Source organism: Thunnus thynnus, chromosome 15 (assembly GCF_963924715.1).
Source record: "Thunnus thynnus chromosome 15, fThuThy2.1, whole genome shotgun sequence".
NCBI classification, from domain to species: Eukaryota; Metazoa; Chordata; class Actinopteri; order Scombriformes; family Scombridae; genus Thunnus; species Thunnus thynnus.
Genome location: NC_089531.1, coordinates 4,046,790 through 4,068,653, shown reverse-complemented (window position 1 = coordinate 4,068,653; position 21,864 = coordinate 4,046,790). Strand labels below are relative to the sequence as shown.

The window sequence follows — 21,864 nt, the reverse complement described above, 5'->3', positions numbered from 1 at the left end:
GAGTAATTACAAAAACACTGTCATAGGCTCTGCCATAGCCTACTTCATCGCTACTGTTGCGGCTGTAAAACAGTGGATAAATTGTTTTGAGCATCTCACAACCCCAGCGAAATGACTCGTTTCACTATGATTCATGCTGTCCAATAGCATTTTGAAACTCTAGAAGATCTGCATGATTAAATTATTTTATCACCATTCAAGTTAGCCAGCTTGGCCAGCGGAAGTCTGGATTCATGCATTCATTTGGCCAGCACAGGAATGTAAAACCTGACACCAGATTAAAAACTCTGGAATACTGTGAAATACAGAGATTTATCTGGCAATGATAGTCTTAATCAGTATTGTGTGAACAAGGGCTTGAATGTAACAGACGTTCATTTATATGTAAAAGTTCCACACTGCAGGTTTAATGTTAAAAGTAGAGTGAAGGTTTGATCAGTGTCATTTGAATCCTTAATCAAAACTGGTCGTCAAAGTAGTTATAGTTTGATGTAGAAATATCCATAAGTGAAACAAAGGATTTCTAACAGTTGCTCTATCCAACTATAAACCAAACTTTATGTCGAGTTCTCAAATCTCACAAACAGGAAATGCTAAATTGGATGCATTTCTATCAACTTGGATGAAGAAGAAACCAAGAAATGCATTTGTTAACATTCAGGCATACCAAAAATATCTCGACAGTTCACACTTAGTTAGTAATGTTAATGCAGCATCTTACATACTCTATGTAGCAAAGTACCTTGTGCTCTTGTGCAGCCAAATGTCCAAATATCTCTCCTCTAATTCCGCATCCTCATCTGTAACTCTGACCTGTGGCATACCCAAGTCTGTATTTTGAGTTCTATTTTGTATGCAGATGATACACATGTTTATACTACAAAATTTTAATTCAGTCATGTAAACTGAAGAATTAACATAAAAAAATGTATAATTTCTCATAGCTTTATGCTAAAGAAACAAAAGTTCTTATTTGTAGCCCCGTCAGCCTTGTCCCTAATGTGGAGGAAAGCCTGTGTATTTTGTCCTCTGTCCTGTTTTTTCCAGCTGAGTATCTTTGCTTAACTTACGTATACTAAAAGGATCATTCACACTTATTTCATCTTGTTTAGGCTGACTCCCTTGTAACTCCCTTTTCACTTGCCTTGGCAACAAATCCCTGGATCATAGGATGGAGATCACTTGACCACCATGTCTGCTAAAAGGTCTCATGTGACACCTGTTTTGATTTCTTTATATTGGCTCTATATCATAATCCAATAAGAAATAATCCAATAAGATCCAATAAGATTCTTGTGATGACCTTTACAGCTGTATGCGGTCAGGCACCAAACTATTTTAGCCCTGTATCACGATTAAGTCACTGAGATCCAGAGCCAAAACTAAATACTGTATCATTGTGTCTTTAAGGTTGTGACTGCTAAACTTAGTTATTAAGTTATCCAAGACAGGTGAATCAAAATGTCCTATAAATACACTTTATGTGAGATAAGTTCACCCCCCCCCCCCCCCCAAAAAAAAAAAACAGAGGCATAGTTGCAGTTTCAAGCTTTGCAAATCTTGCTTTTACTTCAAAACCATCATCAGGAGCAGGTAAAGGTATCAGGAAATAACAGCTAGCAGGTTTGCCAGCTGAGTCAAAGACCATGTAGCGAGCTGGAATTTAGCCTGTAAAACCACCAGTTTCTTCCACTTTTGCCTTTTTTGAAATATCCCTTTCCAGCATCACATTTTTTCCCCCCATGTGGGTTAATGGTTTATAACTTTATTGAGAACACTTTATATGTTTGGTACAGTATGTTAGCAGAGCCTGCATATATATTCCCATATAGTATAATCATTGTAATATGCTTGAGCATAAAACAATCAAAAAAACAGAAAGTCTGTCATTTCTGGTAGGTTTGTGTTACGGATGACGATTCGGATCACCACTTTTCAAATTCTTTGCTTTGAAACTGAATCACTTGTTGGGTCAGTCATGGTGAGTGTTTGTCGTGATTTATTTAACAGCTGCATTTCCATCTCAAATATCTTGTTATTTCTTCCCTGACAAACACTTTCAGTATTAAGGAAATTTCCATTTGCTTTGCTAATCATCATTATTTGCAGAATCAGTCACGTTGCTTTCCTCTTCAGACTGTTTTGTTGTTGTTTTTGTTGACATTGTTGTTGCCAGGCTACGTTAGCGTATTAGCCTGTCAGTTTGGATCTGGTTCAAGCTGCAGGGATTCCAGTGACAGAACTGTTTCATTAACAGAGCAGCAAGATCCAGACCTGCTGCCCATAAATCACCCTGCTGAGTAATGTTTTTCTGTGCGGTCTGTGGCTGACGCATGATAGGCATGTGTGTTAAGTGTTTTCTCAACTTTAACCAACCACTGATTGGAGTGGATGGTGGGGTGTCCCACAATCTGGAGTCCCACAGAGGAAGACACAGTGAAATAAGTGGGCAGGATGTTTCCAGACACCTGTTTTTATGCACATTTAGAATTGTGTAAAAATATCTGAATGGAGACTCCAGAGATTCAAACAAACTGCCAAAAAAAATGGTATGCCTGGCAGAGGTGAAAAAATGGGCATATTGAAAAAGATAACATTCTCTAAAGGCTGACATGCTAGCAGCATGTTCATAAATGAAGTTGACATTTTTGTTTTTTCATAAAATATCTCAAATTATTGGATGGATTGTCATGACATCATGGTTCATACATTAATTTACTCATCAAGATGAATTGTAATAACCTTAAGCATGATCGCCATCAAGTGCATTTTTAAGATGGGACTTGTTTTAAAATGAATCACCTGGAAACATTAAAAAGTCAGCTACATTTTTAACCCCCTCATGGAGCTAATTTTCAGTGTTGCCAACTTACCAACTTTCCTACTAGATTTGGCAACTTTTAAGACAACTTTACCAATGTTTTTCCAAAAAAGCATCTAGCAAAAAAACTACTTTCAATTGAAAATAGTTTGCAACCCTGTTAATTTCAGCTGGCAAGATTGACAGTCGCTGGCTAGAAATGATCAAAAATTGATAATCAAATCCAGAATTATCTGCCACCATTCATCATTGTAAACTGCTTATGTTGCAGTGCTAGACTGTAACAACAACAGTAATATAGCAACAGTAGGCTAAGTAAGGAAAGCAAGGCTTGGGGAAAGGTGAATTGAATCGCCACCATGTTTAAATTTCCTAATTGTTGAACATCCAACAGGTTGCTATAATTACCAAATTTACAGAAAAAATATGTGAATGTGTAAAATATCAAAGATAATAAGAATTTGAGCTCCATGTATCCTTAATGGCCCTGACTACAGTCTCCCTGAGAGAACAAAACCTAATAAAAGCAATAATTGAGTGGGAAGCATCTTTAAAATGCTTTTATTTTGTTGTTGCTGCTGCTGTTTTGATTTTGAATCCTATTTCAACCTCTTGGGAGTCTTCCCATAAAAGTAGTGGATTGGAAAAAAACTGAGTTTGTGTTTTCTTTATCTGTCATTTTCATGAAATTTTTGTAAATGTTGTGTTTCTAAATGCACCTGTATGTATGTATGTGTGTGTTTGGTACTCAGCCACAAGGTTTACATGTCTGTTTCTGTCTTAGTGTAATGTGTGTTTGAAGTGCATGTTGGATTTTGGTAATTGCTAACGGGAACATGATGTCATGTTCACAGTTACCCACTGAGCAGTGAATTTTTCAGCTCTAATTTTATGAGAGACTTGTGCAGTAAAACAAATCTGTGAATTATTATCACATATGCCTTCACTGTGTGCAGTCATACATCAGCTGTCGACTCTGCCAGACTGAGAGCTTCGTGTTGCCAGCTTCATGTTTCTACGTGTGGTTTAACGAAGTGCAGTTTATGTAGAGGAGTGATGCATATGCAATGTTGAGAACATGAAAGATAATATGACCGATCCTCATCTTCATATTTGTATTTTTTGTACAGAACCAGACTAGCTGTTTCCCCTGTTTCCAGTCTTTGTGCTAAGCTAAGCTAACCGCCTGCATGCTTTAGATTCATATTTACTTTACAGATATTAGAGTGACATTGATCTTCTCATCTTACTCTCAGCAAGGTGAATACATGCAGTATATTTCCCAGATATGTATGAACTAACCACAGACACTCACCTCTGCCATGGACTCAGCACATCTTGGCCATCTTTGTCAAACAACACAACATACTAACAACATACCAAGTATGGTTATGTTAGATTGGATGTTTAGATATTTACATTGCAATTACATTGTGTTACCACTGTCACCAAGGTTTTGAATTAGGTCTTTCTCTTCTTTTTTTTTTGACTGCTGGAACAGAAACAGGAAATTCTGGTTTTACTTGGCTCTCTATAGGCAATCATTGAAGACATGTTAATCAAAATATTGCCTCACTTATTGTCCATAATTATTTAATTTTGCACATAGTGACAGATTAAAATTAATTACTTATAATCAGGGGCATCATGTAGTCAGTTTTTTTGAGGGGTTTCACAGTTTCACAATGTTAATACTCACACCAAACTAAGTTGTTACCAGTAAGCATTGCCAGGTCAGTGTGACAAAAGTAGCACAATGGCCAGTCAAAACAAGCCCAATACCAGAACTCACAATATGCCTCTACCAAAACGTATACACTGCTTTTAAAATCCAACAGTATTGCTATCATTGCCAAATACATGGTAATATCTAACAAGTAACACCATAAATGTTTAGCATGCCAGCATTAAAAGCAGTTTCCCAGAGATGAGATCGAGAGGCAGGCAGCAGAGAGCATTACAGCATGTCGTGTGTGTACTTGGATGGCGTGTTGGCATGTGTGTACCTGCTGATCTACAGTCAGTTTGGTAGGATTTGGGTATAATTAAATTATTTCATTTGAAATATGGATTTTTATTTATAGATATTATTCATCCACCCAACCAGCAGACAAGAAAATTCAACACTTCAAAAGTAGCCCAATTCCACAGGAAAACCGCAGACCTGGCAACCCTGACGAGCTCTGCTGATACTACGTAGAGTTTTCTAGCTGGAAGGAACCAAGTAGCCTGAACTGAGAGGGGGGACTGTGTACAGCAGGCAGAGTTAAATACCAATAAAAACACACAAAAGAGACTTTTTTCAGTTTCTAAAAGCATCCACTCTAAAGTTTGGGCACACCGCTTCTGCTTATAATGTCTCTGTCTCTTTGTCTTTTGACTTTCTCTCTCTTTCTCTCTGCAGTCATGTCAGGGGTTTCCCAGCTGAGCACCAAAGCGATCACAGACACATCCGTCACTCTGCTCTGGACCCCACCTCCCATCCAGTATGATGCCTACCACATCACCTTTACCAGCCAGGTACAGTAATCTAAACATTTGACTCTTGTCTTTCCACTTACATGAAATCATGACATAGCCTACAGCTTCAGAATAAACAAAAAGTTTTCACATCAGGTTATCATCTCTATAAATCCATGTCTGTTCATGTGTTTGCATTTTTGTCATTTCTATACGTTGCATTCAGTTTGAACACATCTGTAGGCCTTTTTTGATCAGATGATAAGGTCCAGAAGGGTAGTCAGCTCTTGAATTTAATAGGCTATATGGTCCATATGTGGGCTAAAAGTGTCCTGGTTCTGAAAGTCAGCACTTGATGTAAAAACAACGCTGGTTGACTCATAAAAACACGGAAGCCAAGACGGACACTGACATTATAAAAAAGCAAACAAATGTCTTTCCAAGGAAGGTTCAAATTATCCCTGCAAGATGTCATTTAGCTTTTAATGTCTTTTCCTGTAGATGACGGCAGGTGTTTCCATCTACCTGCTTTTATGCTCTTTTTCAATTTGTGCATAAAAAATCCTGAGTGGAAAAGTAAAAAGTTTTTACACTTGTCAGAGGTGTAAAATTAGTAAATATTAGTAAATACAGATTTAGTGAATAAATGATGACACACATGAAGCACTTGACTTAAACATCAATGAAGGGCTGAAAACATCAGATCTGTGTAGAGCAATGAGGAGACTGTAAAGTTCCTCAAATTAATACATGAAACAAACAGAAATGTCATATTTTCATCACATTTTCCACATGGTTTTCTATCATTTGAGCTTTGACTGCTGCTCTTTTAATGACGTCATCTCGTTGTGTCCTCTTCTTCTACTATCTCCTGATATTCAAACAACAGTAGTAGATGGAAACAAGCATTATTTCACATGTTCTTTTGCCAATTTTTCTGGGAATTCGGTCAAAATGTGTGCTACATTTGAATGGAAACTTGGCTTCTTTGTCTTTCTGCCATTCATTTTGATGTATTTTTAAGGGGCCAAAAACACTTGTGCACTCACACTACTGTACTTAATATACACAAGATGTTATGTAATAAGAATAATTGTGTAAATGTTCATTAACACCTCACTTTTTAGAAAGATTTAAAAAAGAAAAAACAAAATTACAGTAGAGTTAAACATCCTACATTAAAGGATAATACATAAACAATAAAGGAGAGCCCAAAAAATGAATTTTAAGATCTTATTTAAAAGCCTGAACTGCACAGCCAGGTTTCGCCCAAAGTTCAAAAGTCTTTATTCGAAAGATGTGACTTCAGATCCACATAAAGACCAGAACTTTCATCTAAATTCAGGCGCTGATCCAGTTTTAATTTTACAATCTACAGGACAACAGAGAGGCAGACAAACACACAAACAAATGCATTTCTTAAGATGATTTAGACAGCAGATGTATTTGCCAGCAGATGTGGCACAGCACCAAAACGACCAGAAGTTTGTTCTCACAGAGTCCTTGCTGTCCCAGAGTCCAGGTCACTGAGGGGCGAAATTCTCATCTGCCAAATCATGTTGAGAACATGGAGAAGCATGCATGACAGCCTACTTAAAACTGTGCTTGAGATTTGCACAAGACCCTCAGGGAGTTTCAAAGAATGACAGATGAGCTCTGCAGATAGAATCATGAAAAAGTTGTGCATCACCTTAAACAACCTCTACTCCCTCAAATGATTAAAGGAAAACAATCTGACTTTTGACATTTAGATAATAAGTCCAGAATTCTTCTTCAGGGATCTTTTCATCAAGTTGCAAGAAAATGACAAACATATTTCATAGATAAAATAAATCCTGTGTTTGGATCAGGGTTTTATTTAGAGTGGCAGCACCATATTCTTTATTTTATCTTCCATGACAACAAGAGTGAAAACTGTCCATGAAATTTCGTCAAAGTCCTTGAAAAGATGGCAGCTCCAGCAATTATTTCCGACACAAATATTGATTATAAAAGCACTTTTAGGAAGATGGTGTCTGAGGATTTTCACTGCTCCTTTAAAGGATAAAGCTGGCGATTTTATCTTTTTATCCTTGTTAACAAATCTGGAGCCAATGTTTGGAGCCAAACCAACAATGACCTGATCTACTAACAAGTATTGTGTGTGTATCCAAAGCCTGATATATCTTAGTCCTCTGCGCCTTGGGAGAGTAGTTCTGCGTAAGATATAACAAATGTCACAACCTCCTGACTTTGTACTAAAGTTCTTTGAGAAAAGTACAATGTAGTACAAAGTCAAGAAGTTGTGACTCTCTGGAGACTGAAAACGTGATCACTGTTATTAGTCTTTGGAGCCATTTCTAAACAAACTAACGTGACCAAACTCTTCATAATGAAGGAACACCCAGTGCAGTGGTGTGGCTCACTGACATGTTTTTAATGGTTTTTGGACAACAACAGAGGTTTATGGCACAGAGGAATAAGATATCTCAGACTTTGGATACACACACTCAGTTCATTGTGGGTTTGGCTCTGCAAATGAGATTTATTGACAATAAGAAAAATATAGAGAATCGCCCGTCTTATCCTTTTAAAGCCAAAACTTGATACACCAATTTGTGTTGAAATAATCTTTTTATCATAAAACTAAAGATATAATAGTGACACAAAGGTAAGTTACAATATATGATGCCAGTGTTTCAGTCTTGCAAAATGTGTAGGTTTGGAATAATATATAATAGAGGACTCTACCAAAACACTATTATTGTTTTTTTTAATATTTTCCCTGAACACACTTGTAGAAAATTTAAGGTGCAACCTCTGTTTTTAGAGGCTTTTGGTATAGAAACACACATTTCACTAAAAACAAATTAAATAAAATGCTAGTAATCAGTAAAAGGCACTGATGTTAAGCCAAAATCTCCAATAATGTCAGAATAATGCAGTCACTAATGTTAAAACTAAAGTATACATTGCTGGATCAATTTCTAACATCATCAGTGAAGGATCGACATATTTTTCATCCTTATAGGAAAAAAATCTTGGAGGAAACATGAAAAAAGAGATGTAATTTCCCAAATTTAAAACTGAATATTGGCACAAATTATGTCCAGTCTCCATACAATTCATAAAACTTGGTGTAAAATGATTTTAAGCCCTTGGACGATGGTAAAACTGCACAGGTGCTGGGGTTTTAGCTTTTTATTCGGTGGGAAAATTCACCATGACAGAAAAAGAACAGTCTGACATTTCCATGATGGATCATAGATGTATGAAATTGACCTAAAGTCTCAGAGGACATATCCGGGTACCACAACCATAAATCACAGCAGGATTCACAGACTTGGCACACTGGATGTTGTTTTTAAGGGCAAAGTGCCTTTCCATGTTTACATGACTAATTCACCACAAACATTTGAAAAACTTTTTTTTTTTTTTAGAGATTATGAGCCTCAGTATTAAACAGATAAAAGTGTACATTCTTTATCATCCAACAAAATCAGAAAGTTGTGAATAGAAAACATAGAGAACAAAATAAATGAGTTGTGATGTATCACCGAGGGAGTAAATCATTTCCCTGGTAAATCCAGTTAAAAAAAAAATAATAAAAAATAAAATAATAATAATAATAATAATAATAATAATAATAATAATAATAAATCAATCAAGGGTCCAAAACTGAGATCTGTACAGCAAAACCTCTTTCCAGGCTCATTTCATGACAAACTATAAAACACTATAACTAAAAACCTATAAAACATATAATACACTATAAAAATCTGCTGTTAAATTCTAAGTACCCTCCAGGGAGTCTCAAGATGGCAACAACATATTCTTCTATTCCACAGAAAAGAATATTGACTACTTGTGGTGATGAAAATACCAAGTCTAAAATATCCTCACTGTGTGTGTGTGTGTGTGTGTATTTATAATTTTCCTTTCATTATCGAAACTGTTTTTTTAAGGTTTTTCCTCTGCTCTGTGGAAGCCAACAGCATCAAATGTTTCAAAAACACACCTGAATACAGTTTCAGCTGTAAAATTTAAATGCCTGAAGAGAGCACGAAAAATGTAAGAAAAAACAAATGAATAAAAAAGGAAAACAACTAGCACATCTTAAATTTGAAGAAACTGTTTGTTCAATGCACTTGTCACCTGCTTTTTCAGTTTTGTAAATCTCTGTGTTGTCTGCATAATTGTGGTAAGATATTTTGTTGTTTTCCATAATATGAGCAAGTGGGAGCATTAAATGTTTAACAGAAGAGGCCCCAGAATGGAGCCTTGGGGAACTCCATATGTCACTTTTGTACACTCAGATGTATAATTACAAATCAACACAAAGCAGACCGTCTTTTAAGTATAATTCAAAACAGCTTTACACCATGCCAGAAAGTTCTACCTAGCTCTCTAATCAGTATGGTGATATGTTTTGTTGACAAACATATCACCATAGCCATGTCATATGTTGGCTGCAACAGGCAGCTGTTTTCAGAGGAAAAGCTCTAAAAACCCACTGTACCTGTACTACCTGCTCAACAGTGGATCATATAAATCGTAATTTAAAAATTCAAATATTTCAAATGTGAAAAAACCCAAGGGCTAACATGTTAAGCGCTTACTTCCAGCATGGTCCCAAAATGTTAAAAGACAAACACAAAGAAGCACAAGACATTCAACATAGAACTAAACAATAATATCCTGAAATCCATCATTACCACAATTTAAATAAATAATAATAATAACACCCACATCAAAATGCCAAAGTACAAGAACAACAATTTGATGGCTAAAGTGTAACCTTATTACATAAATAAGCCTGACTTCTATAAGTCCTTTTCATTTTTAACAGCTGGATGTGTAAAATATCTGAAACCCACATGTATGTTCATTTTTCACTTGTGAAATGATGTTCCACATGTGAAAAATGTGAAATGTTTGTGATAAATTCACATTTTGTATTACTACTATTATTTTGTAAGGTGAGTCTTGTTTGAACTGTGTTCTCTTTTAAATTTTTTGAATTTCTTGGGAAATATGTAATAAATGAAGTGAAGCCTGTGAATTAGTTCAGGCAGCACAACTCAAGTCGCAGTTCCACTCACATGCCATACTCCCCTCACTGCAACATACTGTATATACAACACACCCTCATAATCATGGCACATACTTAAGTCGCCAGTGCTTTGTTCACACTTTGCTACATGCCTGCTGCCACACTGCTCACACTACTTATGCCGACACTGTCATAGCATTTCAAAAGCCCCACCTCCACCCCAGGATCCATTCCATTCTTCCGACCACTCAAAGCACTTTTACACTACAAATCACATTCACCCATTCACGCACTGAATGGGTACAGGGGCTACCATGCCCATCAGAGGAAACTAACCATTCACACACATTCATACACTGATGGCACAGCCATCAGGAGCAATTTGGGGTTAAGTATCTTGCCCAAGGACACATTGGCATGTGGACTGGAGGAGCCAGGAATCAAACCGCCGATCTACTGATTAGTGGACAACCCGCTCTACCTCCTGAGCCACAGCCACCCCCAAAAGTCACACATACTGTACATAACAAGGAGGTGAAATTACATCTATGCAATATATAAACAATAAAAGGAAAATTCAATAAAATCATAAAATTTGAAAAAAGAAGCTCAACATAAAAAGTAGTCAGGTTCAAAAGCCACTACAAAAAGGAAAACTAGAGCTGCTCGCAGCAAACATCGACATTGGAGTCATTATCAAGCTGATTTAGAGGCTAAACACAGAATAATCTGAGTTTAAAATAACCCACAAAACAAATTTATATGTATTAGGTGGAATCTACTACAAACATCCTGATGTTAATAATATTTCAAAATGGTTCAGCTCAACATTAAACTGTTTGTGCTCAATAGTCAATATAATAATACCTACTGCCAAAACATGATCACACTGCAAACAGACTGCTGTTGACTCCGACTGGAGGAAACAGGTTTATATAAGACTGATTTTACATCATGTTTACAGTGAGGGGAGCAGGTTCAGGTGGAGGGAGGGCTGTAGTGAGCTTTTTGCAGTAATAAAAACACCTTTGAAGTTCTTTATAATATTACGAACAGTGTTGACTAAAAGGTTTCTGTCTGGTGTCCCATAAATCATCTCCACTCGGACTAAAAAGTTAGAAAACAAGCTGTATGTTTGACTGTTACCAGAAGATTATTAGATTCATTTTGGCATTTTGTTCAAGCATGAAACAGACTGAAGCTGTGTGAGTGTCTGAAACCATGTGAGAGACTCTAACACCTCATCTTCTTCAGGAATGATGTTCCTGGATCATTCCTCTCAAACCTCTCACAGGAACCTTAAAAGATCATTCGAGTGTGGGTGTGTCATTAGCAACACAAACAGCAGCGAACAGAGTCGCGTCAGATCATCTGTTGCACTGGTTGTGTTGGAGAAACATAAACTGCAACGTAGCAACAGTCTTTGTAAGAGGAATATGATCACTCATTTCCTGTGAGTAGCAGGTTTGTGACTAAACTCCGTTAGTTAAACTCATTGTGGCATGTAATGAACATTACGGCCTGAGAGGGCTGCTGGAAGAGCACGTTGTTGCTCATTACAATATAATAACGATAACAAAAATCTTTATTTATATAGCAGTTTTCTTAAAGTTGCAAAGTGCTTTATAGAAAAATAAAAACAAACAGAAATCATAAAACATGCATCAACGCTGCAGAAAAGGCATCAATTTGATCATGTGATCACATCTCAGCTCTACTACAACCCCCCTTTTCCAACAGCTGTTTTTATAAAAAAGATTGTTTTTGTAAAAAACACACTTTCACACTCGTTAAACTGTAGGGAAAGTTTCCCTGAGATACTATTAATCCCAGGCAACCATGAAATTACGTTCAGCTGTCAGAGTCCTGCATCTTGTAAACGCCCCATCCATCCCGACCTCCTCCCACCAACTTCAGAGTGATTATATAAATGTAGCTTCATTCGAAAAAACGTTACCTGTGCACATAATCCAGGCAGAGATAATGTTTGCTGACGCAACGTAATTGGGAAAACAATTTAGCAGTACATAAACATATCTGAACATTTCTAGCAGACAGTGAGAAGAGAGTCCTCATCCGTGAAGACTTTTCTCTCGTAAAAGTGAAATGATATCATTAAAGCAAAACGTAAATCTCACATTCCCTTTCCTGTCAGACTGTTGGAAGCAGTCAAAATTATTTTCTCTAACGGGCTGTTTGGCTCCTCATCGTCTGTGACAGCAGTCATTCTTGGCTGCTTGACAGACTATTGAGTCAGAAGACAGTTTCGACTTGTTTTCACTCGTCATGAATTTATTTCTTCCATGGCAGAAAAACACGTGACATGAGCCTTCAGAAACTCATGCAGGTCAAACTGAGCTAACCAAACACTATAAAAAGACTGGAAGAAATTTGTTAGCCTAGCAACGTTAAGGCTACAGCAACCCATAATGCAACACTCTCTGTAGGAGCTGCTTTTACAGCGGTACTCTCTCCATTCCAAAAGAATATCTGATGTTTTGAAATCGTAATTATCTCGTCCTTGAATAATAGATGACTCCCACTTTTTTAAATGTAATTTTGAAAATAAAATATCATCTTATATTTGGGCCAATATGATATTATTCCACGCGGAGTATTTTTATGTCCTAAAACATGTCTGGAGGGGAACTTTTTTTTAGTGCCACTATTGGTAAGAATGACTAAATGATCAATATGTCATTCACTCTCCATAGGTTTCGTATTGTGAGGTGTAAAAGACATTGAAAATTTTATGGGTCACTGACATTATTTAGTTTGTCTGTTTAGTTTGAGAGGATGTTGTTTAAATCTCTGGATGTTTACAAGTTGAAATGTTATGATGTGGGCAAACCTCAATGTCAACATAGTATTTAGTTATTGATTATCAAGCACACCTCAGATATACAAAGTTCATTTTGTACAGTAGATCACAAAATATTACTTATTGCTCCTTTAAACTGGTAACCTCGGCTTCACTTGTTCATCAGGACTGTCTGTTCACAAACATATGTGATCAATCTAGAGCATAAGACATTAAAGAAGTGGAAAATTACTAATTGCATTGGTATTTGTGAGGGCCGTGTTCGCGGTGAGCGAGAGAGAGAGAGAGCGGGCCGCTGAACAAAGAAAATACTCTGAACCTCACTTTCTGAAAAACTGTCAAAATCAAAACGGTCACTGAGATGAAAAGAAACCAGTTCACTGCTTTAGATTACACAGACACACATACACATGTCCTGGCTTTCTCTCAAACATGTTTTCCCAAACACACACACACACACACACACGGTTACAGTGATCACCTCGGTCCCCGCACTGTAATTTTTTTTAGACAAAACAGAGCCATGATCGGCCCGCAGTGACATCATCAGGGGGATTAAGCCTCAGCAATGACTGAGAGAGGTTTGGATCGCAGTAAAAAAAACTCCAGGAAATATCCACAGCTGGCCACAACAGGAGAGAGAGAGAGAGAGAAAAGATGATGGGTGGATGGATGGAGGAGAGATAGTTAGAGATGGAGGAAGTGATGGAGTGATGCCTGAAAAGTCCTGCAGAGGGAATAAAACTGGACCTGATGAGAGGATGTGTTGAGAACAAGTCAACTCATCTTTATGACCCCACAGAGAGGAAGAATACTCTGAGTGAGGTCTGTGTGAAACAGAGAGAAAGAAGAGGAGGAGGCATTTAAAACGGAGAAATCAGTTGATTTTAATGGAAATAATTGTGATTAATGGATTCACTAGTGCCATTCAGTTTGGCTAATTTAAAGGATAAGACTGGTGATTTTCTATATTTTTCTTATTGTCAACAAATCCCATGCAGAGACAAACCAACAATGAACTGATTTACTAACAAGCATTGTGTGTGTATCCAACATCTGATATATCTTATCCCTCTGTGTCATAGACCTCCAATGTTGTCCAAAAACTATTGAAGAGGACATATTCTGCACATTTACAGTTCAGTATTTATATTCTGGGGCTCTAGTGGAATATCTTTGTGTGATTTACAGTTAAAAACTCCTTATTTATCTTATACTGACCCTTTATGCGGCTCCTCAGTTCAGCCTCTGTCTGAAACAGGCCATTTTAGCTCCTGTCTCTTTCAGGCCCCCCTCCTGAGCTTCCTCCATCTCCAGACGCTATGTAAACAATCTGTGGTAGCAGGATTTCACATCTTTTTCTCCTTCTTTACTCCAAATGTCAACTTCTCAAATATATCTGTACATATTGGAGTTGAATCAGATCTTAAATATGAGAGTGGACAATGTGAACAACACATGGAAACACCTCAGCAACAACCTTAGCAGGCAAGGCTACAGAACAGATGGTCGTTTTTGGGCATGCACAAACAATCTGACGTCAATTAGAGGAAGTTGAGGTAACTTTGCAAATGAACCATTCAGAGCAGGTTGAAGCCCTGACTTTTGTCTTGCAGGGAGCATTTCTACACACAGCACGTTCACCTCAAAATTTGGAACTTTGACCATGTTTAACATTCAACATCATAACAGGATATAAATGACATAAACACATTCCTTCATTATTTAGAGTTTGTTCATGTTAGCTTGTACCCAGAGACTAAAGACAGCAATCAGGCAGACGCTACAGAGCGGGAATGTAGTTCTGTTTACAGCCACACTAGCTTGTCATGCTACATGTCACAACCTCTTGACTTAGTACTGATGTTCTTTAAGAAATTTAAAATGTAGTATCAGTGGGTTCACTGTGAGGAGCGCTAGAGAGTGATGCTCATTCATTAAGACTTCAACAGCAAAACAAGTTTTAAAATCTTTTTAAAATCCTCACTGATGTTTTCTTTCTCCGTCTTTGCCAAATATCACAAATTATAATGTCTCTTTCTGTAAATGATCCATCATGAATGAACATTAACATAAAAGTCACCTCTGTGTAAGTGACAAAACGCCATCACTTTAACAACAACTTCTAAGACCCCTTTTGCAACTTTTTATGTGCTGACCTTAAAGGATAGGTTTACCATTTTTCAGGTGTGTCTTAAAACAACTCTCTAGTGCCCATATTAACACTAAAATAAGTTTTCCTCGCTGTAATCATTCCTCTTGCTCATAGTGGCTATTAAAAAAATCCCTTTCAATGTAAGTGATGGGGACTAAAATCCACATTGTGTCCACACAGTCATTTTGTGCAAAAATGCACTTAAAAGTTGATGTGAAGCTTATATGAGGCTTCAGCAGTCTGAGTTAGTCATATCAAGTGGATATCTGCCACATTTACAGTCTTTTTAGCATCAAATTCCCTCTTTGTGTTTCCTCAGACAGTGTTTCCCTGTTGAGCTGTGGTGGAAGTATAGTAACAAAAAGAGGGACTTTGGCACTAAAAAGACTGTAACGTTGAAAGATATCTACTTAATTTGACTCATTTGGACGCTGAAGCTTCATATTAGCTTCAGACAAATTATTAGATACATTTTTGAACAGAAGGAGGACTGTGGATTTTGTCCCCCATCACATAGAATGTAAGTGCATTATGAAGGGATCGTCTAATGGTCAATATGAACAGGAGGAATGATTACAGCAAGAAAAAGCTGTTTCAACATTTATTTGGGCTCCTGACTGTTGTTTTAAGACAGACTTGAAAAACTGTCATCCTTTCCTTTGACTCCTCTCCCTTAAAGAGAGTCACCAATATTCCTCAGTCAGTGTGCTCTCATGTGGCTGAGTGGAGGAGAAAAGCGGCACATTCAGTTCAGCAAATCATCAGCCAGACAGAAACGTGAATCGCTGATCCCCACTTTCAGTTGCGACAGTACGAGAAAGAAAGAAAAATGGGAAAAGGGAGAGATGAGAGAGAGAAAGACAGTGTCTCACAGTGAATACAGAAAAATACAGAAAACAGAAGAAAAGTAACGCTTGGAGGTCAAGAGGAAAAGATGCAGATGTGGGATGCTTGTTGCTACGGGAAATATGTAAACACTGTCAAAAACATGGCGACTGCCAAGGAGATGACATCACCACCAGCCCACAGCTGTGACACAGAGAGAGAGGAAGAGAAAGAAAGAGAGAGAAAGAGAGACAACATTCATCAGCAGTTGTTTACCAGACCAACAGATAAACAACAGACTGTCACAACAACGTCAGCTGAAGTGAGAACAGATCATCAGCAGGGAGGGAAAGAGTTTGAACCATCTGAACTACACAGAGAGAAAATTCTACACTCTTTTTATGACCTAAGCTTTTTTTTTTAATTATTTTTCACGTTTCCATAACATCGCAACACAATAGATGACAGAAAACAGTACATAAATCCAGAACGAGATATTGGCCAACAGATAAAGAAAAAGGATAAACATGACCACAAAGTGTTTAGTTGTCTTCTGTTTACAGACTTAAATGTCAACATCAAACCGCAGGGGTTGAAAGTTTACATCACCACACCAAGAGGAGCTTGGTAAATTTAAGATACTTGCATGGTGGTTCCAACTTTTCACCCATGAGAGTCTAGGGTTGATTGTTTAGCAGAAGAAATCTGCCTTAACCTCATATGGGGCATGCCTTATTGAGCATTATGGCTCTGTAATAAGATCAATATATTTCCCCCCTTTAGCATGGTACAGGTCTAGTTTACCATCTTGTATGTTGACTCTTCATAGGCTTCCGCTATACTCAATTGAAGCATGAACCATAAACTGGATGAGGAAGATCCACTGATTTCCATTACCTAATAAGGAGCTTTCAGCCCAGCATGATGACTGTGTGGATCCACCTTGTCTGGGGTTCAGGGATCCCCCTTAGTGGGGCAGAGTCCCCAAATACATATAGGCTAGGTAAAAATGGTCCTGACCTATGATTGGTTTAGTATTCTCATGAATTGCTGTCCACCATCCCCAACCCTGGTCCAGTAAACTCTATCCTAACCTCTAATCTTGCTCCCTAATCTCGATATTTTTGGATTTAGCAGAATGGCACTCCATTCCTCATCACAAAATGACTGACTGAGGTCTGCTTCCCATGTCTGGTTATGTCCCATGTTTGTCTATTCGCCTAGTCTCTCCAGCTAAGCAGAGTAGTATATTGAGGCTTCCTTGCCCTTACCAAAGACAGCAAGTAGGTCACTGAGGGTATTGGGTCTTTACAGTCACTTGAGAGTTTGGAACAGCCTAAATCAATGTCTAATTTGGAGGTATCTACAGAATTAATTCTGAGGTATATCATAAAGCTCCTTCAACATAGTGAAAGATTTAAGTACAGAGCCATCATACATATCCTTTAAGGTCATAATACCTTTTTTGGCCTATATTTTCCAGTAAAAGGGTGTCTTATCAACAGGGAGCTTTGGATTAAGCCATAACCATGTTGAAGAGTAAGTAAGTAAGTAAGTAATGATCTGACTTATAGGCTGCAGACACTTTTTTCTGAACTGACTGCAAATGCAAGATAATGTGATGAGTTTTGGCCCTCACAAATCAACAAAAGAGGGGGTAGAGTACCAAAAAGGGAGATCCAAAAGCAAGGTGGTGCCCTCTCCAGAGGAAGTGAGCAGTGGCCCAGATATATGAGGCTAAAGGCATAGTGGTATAATAACAAATTTTGGAAGCCCATGCCCCCTCTATCAACTGGCCGCTGCAGCTTCTTTAAGTCAAGTCTCTGGTGGCAGCTCCCCCATGAAAATTTCTTCCAGAGCTCATGAAATTGTTTGACATATCTACATGGAATATCTAATGGGTGGGCTTGCAGCAAGTATTGGAATTTAGGGACACTAATCCTTTTGATAAAATTTGCCTTTCCCCACAGAGAGAGCTAAAGTGGGGTCAACTTGTCAAAATCTGCCTTGAGCCTGTTAAGAGAGAGTTCAAAGTTTGCCTGAGCTAAAGCAATAGGAATGATATAAAAGCCAGTGGATACCTAAGCATAATGTCCAAAACACTGAGGAAACATTGTCAAGTGGTAGTAGTCCCAGTCCTGCTATCACGTGTGTCATCTGTGTAGCACAGGTGTAGCATTGTCCAAATCACTGACTGTATATACTGTCTCTACTTCTTACCGCTATGCAAAAGTGAAGCCAAAATATCTCCTTCATGGGAGCTGCCATCTTGCTTGTGTGACATCATTTGGAGCCAGAGTCTGCACAGTAGAGTGGGGCAGGAAACGCCCCCTAAGCCGTCCTGCCGCCTGACTTTTGAGAGGTTTGTGAATGGCTGTCACAGCTGTCAGTCATGACATCACACCCCTTTTTATGTCGTCAAATAACTAATTAAAAACAAACTTATCAGAAAAATGAGCACTTGGACAAACAACAACATGATAAGAATGACCTAAAATGACAGAAACCATCTTGGGGGAAAATTTATTTGATGTGTACTTTGATTTTTTAAAGTAAGTACAATATCTCCCTTTGAAATGTAGTGCAGTGGAAGTATAAAGTAGCATCAAATGAAAATACTTAAGTAAAGTACGAGTTCCTCAAAATTGTACTTAGGTACAGTACTTGAGTAAATGTACCAGTGCTTGTTTTGTCTAAACCAGGATGTCCATATACTTTTGGCCTAATAGTGTGCTCTAAGGATTTCTAGTTCAGGTAGTTTCTGCTCCTTTATTCATGTATCAAAATAGCAAAATTGCTCTAAATCAAGGGAACTTATTGAGGAGAACTTTAATTTATTTTCATTCAGGATAAAAACCAACTGAAAAATTTTCACTGCAATGACTTGAAAACAAAATTCTGAACTTCCTTCTCATATTCAGAAAAAAACGCAGGATACAGTACATAACTCTTCTTACACTGCTTTAATGAGTCGTGGAACTACACAGAGTCTGAATGGGTTTTTTATGCCCCATGAAGGGAGTCTCCGTTTTATGACGTCTGTATTAAATTGCTGTATGAAACTAGAAGTGTCTCTTTCATATGGATGTGAATTAAATGGTCCAGCAATCCAAGATAACCATTTCAGTGACAGGAAGTGGAGACTTTATGTCAGTGGGAACGATGAATCAACCAGCAGTGGTAATGTGATTGGTTATCTGAACAAAGTGCAGTTAATTTAGAACTAAATTGCAGCTTTATTTTGGACTCTGAGAATGAATCATCTGAACTGAAACTCCTCAGAATAAATCAGTGGTCAGTGCAAGGAGGTCATTCATTCAAAAGTTTATTTATTAAACTTTAGCCCAGACGACTCATGATTCACACACTGATGTTTTCAGCAAAGGAGAAGACTGAAAACTGAAGGAGACGTGTTTAACTGTTTTTAGTCCTGTTAGCAGCACAGCTTGATGGATGGCAATGTTGGTCAGACGGTCGGTCCACCACTTTGGTTCAGAGTGAAAAATCTCAGCAAATAGTTGATGTATTGCACTGAAATTTGATTTTCAAGGTGCCCAGAGGATGAATCCTACTGACTTTGGTGATCCTCTGACCTTTCCTTTAGCTCCAACATGGGATTGACTTTTTAGTTCTTTAGTGAAATATCTCAACATTGGATGGATTGCTGTGAAATTTGTTTCAAACATTCATGTTCCCCAGAGGATGAACTGCAGAAACTTTGATCACCTGACATTTCATGTAGCACAATCATCAGGTCAAAATCTTATTTTCTCTAATACTTTAGTTTGGAAACAGTTGTTTATTTCCACATCCAGCAATTACGGAGCAATATAACCATTCATTTGGAATTGTGTTTCTGTCCACCTGGTGAATATAAGTCCAATATTCACTGTCTTTTAGCTCTGTTTTTGCTCTCTACCAACTCCTGAGGGAAATATCTGACTCTGGCTCAGCTAAACAAGCTAAAAAATTAGCTGAAACTCACTATAAAGCTCTGTAAAGCCAAGAGCTGCAGAGTTGCTGAAAATTCTCTGCAGGGTCATCACTACAAACTCATACAGTGTCTCTAAAAAATATTAATTATAGCCACTTTAAATACAGTTTTAAGGTACTTATAAGTATTTCCATGTGATGCTATACTTTATATTTATACTCCACTACAAAATAAACACTGCTCTTTTAACTACACTACATTTATTTAAGTTGCTTAAAAAAAACAGAGAGTACTGTATATAAGGTAGTTTGACTAACAACATCATTATTACTCTGCATGCTGCCTAATGAGCACTTTTACTTCTGATACTTGAAGTTTGATACATAGTTATATTTCAGTAAAATTATGAATGCAGGACATGTAATGGAATATTATTTCATAGCGAAATTTCTACTTTTACTGAAGTAAATCTGAATACTTTGTCCACATCTGCCATTTGAACATTTGAATGCAGTAAACTGTATGTACTTGCATTTACAAACTCTAAATGTGGTGATCCTACTTTTACAAAACTCCTGTGACAATGGAAACAAACAGAACCTTCTTTAGAGATGTATTTTCTTGCAGGAAAGCGACCATAAACGTCCAGATTGAGAGTCACATCCTCCTCGTGTTCAGAAACAACCAAACATCATTTTCCCTGAACGCACCATAGAGACGCCACACAGCCTCGACTTGTTTTAAAGCCTATCGTGAATTTATTGAGTCTCTGTTTTAATGATGTCACCCTCATTCATATTGAAATGAATAAAAAGCGTTTTGACACGCAGACACTGATCCAGGATGACCTCTGGAGTTCCATCGCCAGGCAACCAACATAGTTACCAGCATGGCAACCAGCTGTGGTCCTACAACATGGTATCCATTCATTAAGAAGTCAAAAAAAAATGTCAGCCCTGCACTCCCTGCTGAGTAATTGTTGAGTAAGCTGCAGCCTTTAATTCAGGAGAAGTTTTAAGGATTTACAATGCAGAGAGTGAATAACAAGAACTTTTTTAGGATTTAAAAACCTCAAAGCAACAGCAGCGTGAAATCATCCTGACTGAAGTTATGGAAATGAGAAAACAGAGTCACAACAGCATCTGTGATGATAAGATTACTTCTAAGTTCAGACTGTTTTTCCCTTCAGCTGTGAGCACATCTCATCCTTTCTAATCGGTGTCAAGTATAGACTGTGGAAAAACAGCATCTCTGACGTCACACAAAAGGTTTTTGAAGAGATGTTTATTCGCTTAATCTCTTTCCATTGCACTTTTGCAATTTTCTTTGCATATTGCTTTTACTGATACATCAGGTTTTCCTCCTCATCTAAATGTAAAAACTTTTTTTGTGATATTCCAACTTTTTTTGAATTTCCAGCATTTCAACTTTTTTTTTTTATCCATAAACTGAAAAAGTGTATAAAAGGGTGGATGGAAACAAACCTAATGCCAAAGTGACAAAGCCCTCTAGTGGCTGTAGGAATTACGACGGGAACAAACAAGCAAGTCAGGAGGCCTCATTAGACAGAGGAAGACTCTCAACGGACAACTATGACCTGCAAGGAGAGGATCATGTGACCAATAAGGGTAGCTGAGCTAGCATTTCTGCCAGCGAGCTTATCTACTAGCGTCAGAACACTGTGTTAGCTTATCGGTGTGTTGTCAGATGTTGATTTATGAGTTTTCAATTAAAAATATCAGAACTGACACATAGTAGGAATTTATTGGTAAAAATTGCATATTTTGTGTCAGTACTTACATTGGCATTGAGCTGC

The 21,864-nt window shown here is 37.6% G+C and overlaps 1 protein-coding gene across 2 annotated transcripts in view; it reads left to right on the top strand.

Annotated features, from left to right (window-relative positions):
- Window positions 1–21,864, top strand: part of LOC137198237 (tenascin-like) — a 67,163-nt gene that overhangs the window by 15,907 nt on the left and 29,392 nt on the right. For both annotated transcript variants that reach the window (XM_067611942.1, XM_067611941.1), the window contains exon 6: window positions 5,226–5,341. In XM_067611942.1, coding sequence (XP_067468043.1) covers window positions 5,226–5,341 — 116 coding nt within the window. The remainder of the gene's footprint in view (window positions 1–5,225; window positions 5,342–21,864) is intronic.